The 3,309-nt window shown below is 45.4% G+C and overlaps 1 protein-coding gene across 1 annotated transcript; it reads left to right on the top strand.

The window, feature by feature from the left end:
* The first annotated feature begins 1,150 nt into the window (after positions 1 to 1,150).
* LOC149200382 (uncharacterized) lies at positions 1,151 to 2,041 on the top strand. Its single transcript, XM_089400932.1, has one exon. It carries the CDS (start codon positions 1,151 to 1,153, stop codon positions 2,039 to 2,041), a length of 891 nt encoding a protein of 296 aa, XP_089257058.1.
* The last annotated feature ends 1,268 nt before the right edge of the window (positions 2,042 to 3,309 follow it).

Raw genomic sequence — 3,309 nt, 5'->3', positions numbered from 1 at the left:
AGAGTTGGGTCAAAAGAAACTGGTCGCCGCTGATCAAAGAAAGTGTGACCTCATACTTTCTGGGGCGAGGATTCTTCCTCTTTGAATTCACCTCCAAAGACGACAAAGATCTGATTTTCCGAAATGGTCCTTACTTTATGGGCCCCCAGGGTCTGTATCTGAACAAATGGACTCCTGACTTCGATCCAGCAGTAGACGTACCCAAAGCTGTCCCGGTATGGGTTAGGCTTCCTAACCTCCCAGTTCATTGCTGGAACTAGGATTCTTTGATGCACATCGGAAATGCCCTGGGGAAATTCATAGACCGAGCGAACAGCAAGGATCAATATGACTGTGCAAGGATCTGCGTTGAGGTGGATCTGGAGGAGGGGCTCCCAGAGGCCATCAAAATCAAAGTAGGAAGTTGGACGCATGTGCAGAAGCTAGACTATGAACAGTTGCCCTTCAAATGCCGGAAATGCTAGGTTTATGGGCACTTCGCCAGAAACTGCCCAACGGTCAACGAAGCAGCTCAAGGGAAGGAGGCCGGCTGGAACCAAGTTAAACGAACCAAAATGTCTTCCAAGATCCAGAAGCCGGGAGGAACTAGCGGCAAAGGCCCTCAGCAGGATCCAGTCCAGCAGACCCAGCCCAAGCTCACCCCAAAGAACAGGTTTGATCCTCTTAGCTCCCAACCAGAGGACTCCCACGAAGTGGTAGCTCAAAAGCCAGTGTCCCCAGACAAAGGTTCCCAACCCCCCAACTTTAAAGACACGGGAGCTACAGAAAGCTCAAAAGGAACCCCCGATGTAGTCGAGGAGGAGGATCAAGAATCAGAAGATTCGGAGGAGGAAGGAGAAATAGGAGAATCCCAATCCTCTGTAAGGAGATCTACAAGAGGGCGCAAAACGGATCGGGAGAAAAGAGAGCACGAAACGTACAAAGATAAACTACAGGGCAGTCAACCAACTTTGGAGAAGCTGTTAGCAAAAAAGCCGAAGATGGTAAGAAATCAGCATCAAGGCTCCAAGGGAGCCCAGCCGAGCAAAGGTAAATAATGAAGATAATCTCCTGGAACTGTAGGGGTATGGGCAACAAAATCAAAGAAGAGGCTATATGAAATCTAATAAGAATAGAGGCCCCTGATATACTCCTTCTCCAGGAGACTAAGATGGAGGAGTCAGATTTTCTTCAGGTAAGCAAAAAACTTTGGAAAAAGAGTAATGCAACAGCTGTCTCAGCCCGAGGAGCCTCTGGAGGGTTGGGTACTCTTTGGAATGAAAGCAGGTTTTCGCTGGTGTCAGAGGCATCAAATATCCACTGGGCGATGTTAAAGATGCAACATCTAATTACAAAAGAAATCTTTTGTCTTTTCAACGTTTATGTACCGGTCAATGCTGGAGAAAAAAAGATCTGTTGGGACTCCTTAAGGCAGCAAGCAGATCTGGGCAATCTGGAAAATGTCATCATAGCAGGTGACCTGAACATCACGCTGCACTCTTCTGAAAAGCGAGGAGGCTGCATTGTGCGAGACCCGGCAAGGGAATGGGTAGAGGATCTCCTCCAAGACTGGGATCTGCTAGATATCAAGCCTGTCTCAGGTAAGTTTACTTGGTCCAATAAAAGAATAGGTCCTGGCCATATTGCAGCAAGGCTGGATAGATTCTTTGTGCATAGCTCCTTTCTTTTGCTTGGTCTAGACGCTAGCATGCACATTCTTCCCTGTAGCACCTCTGACCATAAGCCAATCAAGCTAATCCTTCGAGCTCACACCGACCTTGGCCCCATTCCCTTCAAGTTTAGTCCTTTGTGGATCAAGGAACCCAGCTTCTTGCAGATTGTCAAAGAAAGCTGGTCCCAACCAGTCAGCGGATCTCCATTTTATATTTGGGAAGAAAAACTCAGGAGATTGAAAGCAGTCCTAAAGTGTTGGGCCAAATCTCTTGCCAATCCAGCAGCTGAAAGGAAAAATATCCAAAGTCAGCTTGACGCCCATCAACTGATCACGGAAGAGGCATATATGTCTAGAGAAATCTTAGACAAAGAGGTTCATCTCCAATAGCAATACCATAAAACATGCATGGCCGAAGAGGAAACATGGAGGATCAAATCGTGATGTCTTTGGCTAAAGGCAGGGGACAGAAATACCTGTTTTTTTTACAAACAAGCTGAAGCCATGAAAGGTTTCAATTCCATAACTGAAATTAAAGAAGCCGCTATCATACACAAAGACTTTGCAAGTATTAAACATGCAGCCCATCAACATTTCAAATGCCTGTATAGTGAAGAGACAAACACACACCAGAATTTTTGTTTGCTGGACGGGGTTCCCACTTCAATATCTGCCGAGATGAATCATCATCTAGAAAACAAAGTCACAATGGAAGAAGTCAAAAGTGCCCTCTATACTATGGACCCAGATAAATCCCCAGGCCCTGATGGTTTTTCTGCCTCTTTTCTCCAATCCTGTTGGCACATAGTGGGGAAAGATTTATATAAAATGGTTCAAAAATCGCAGGCTTGCCATAAATTAGGAGGAAGTACTAACTCCTCTTTCCTTGCTCTCATTCCCAAGGAAAAGGGAGCCAACTCCTTCAATAGGTTTCGCCCCATATCCCTGTGTAACATTGGCTACAAGCTGATCACAAAAATTATTGCTAACAGGTTGAAGCATATTCTTCCTAAAATCATTCCAGAGAACCAAGGAGGCTTCATCCATGGAAGGCATTTGGTGGACAACTTCATACTAGTCCAAGAGGCAATTCTGTCAAGTCAGCAGCGCAAAGAACAAGGTATGGCTATCAAACTGGATCTAGCAAATGCCTTTGACCGAGTTAATCATAGCTTTCTTTTGAATGTTTTGAAAAAATTTGGTTTTGGGGTGAGATTTATCAATTGGATCCGGGCTTGTATCTCGGAACCATGGATCGCTCCTTTAGTCAACGGTAGATCTGCAGGTTTCTTTAAAGCTACAAGAGGACTAAGACAAGGTTGTCCCATGTCTCCTCTGCTGTTTGTTATTCAAGCTTCAGTTCTCAGTTTCCACCTAAACAAAAAAATGCAAGAGCAGGAGATCTCAGGGATATCCATAGCGAGGGGGGTCCAAAACATAAACCACGCCCTATTTGCAGATGATACTCTGCTTCTTGGGGCAGCTTCGATCCATTCAGCCAGAAGATTTAAAGAGACGCTTGATGAGTATTGTATGGAGTCTGGAAGCAGCCTCAACAAGGGTAAGTGTCATACTTACTGCTGGAACACTCCGCCCTCTCTGCTCAATATCATCACCAGATGCCTAGGATTTACAACCTCCTCAGAATGGACATCGTT

The sequence above is a fragment of the Pinus tabuliformis genome, chromosome 2_1 (assembly GCF_031772625.1).
Source record: "Pinus tabuliformis cultivar Carrire ecotype Pingquan chromosome 2_1, CPIR1, whole genome shotgun sequence".
Lineage (NCBI taxonomy): Eukaryota > Viridiplantae > Streptophyta > Pinopsida > Pinales > Pinaceae > Pinus > Pinus tabuliformis.
The sequence above is the reverse complement of the archived record's forward strand: the minus strand, read 5'-3'. Positions and strand labels throughout refer to the sequence as shown.

Coding starts and splice junctions, on each gene's coding strand:
- LOC149200382 (XM_089400932.1), top strand. CDS start 1,151: ATGGAGGAGTCAGATTTTCTTCAGGTAAGCAAAAAACTTTGGAAAAAG.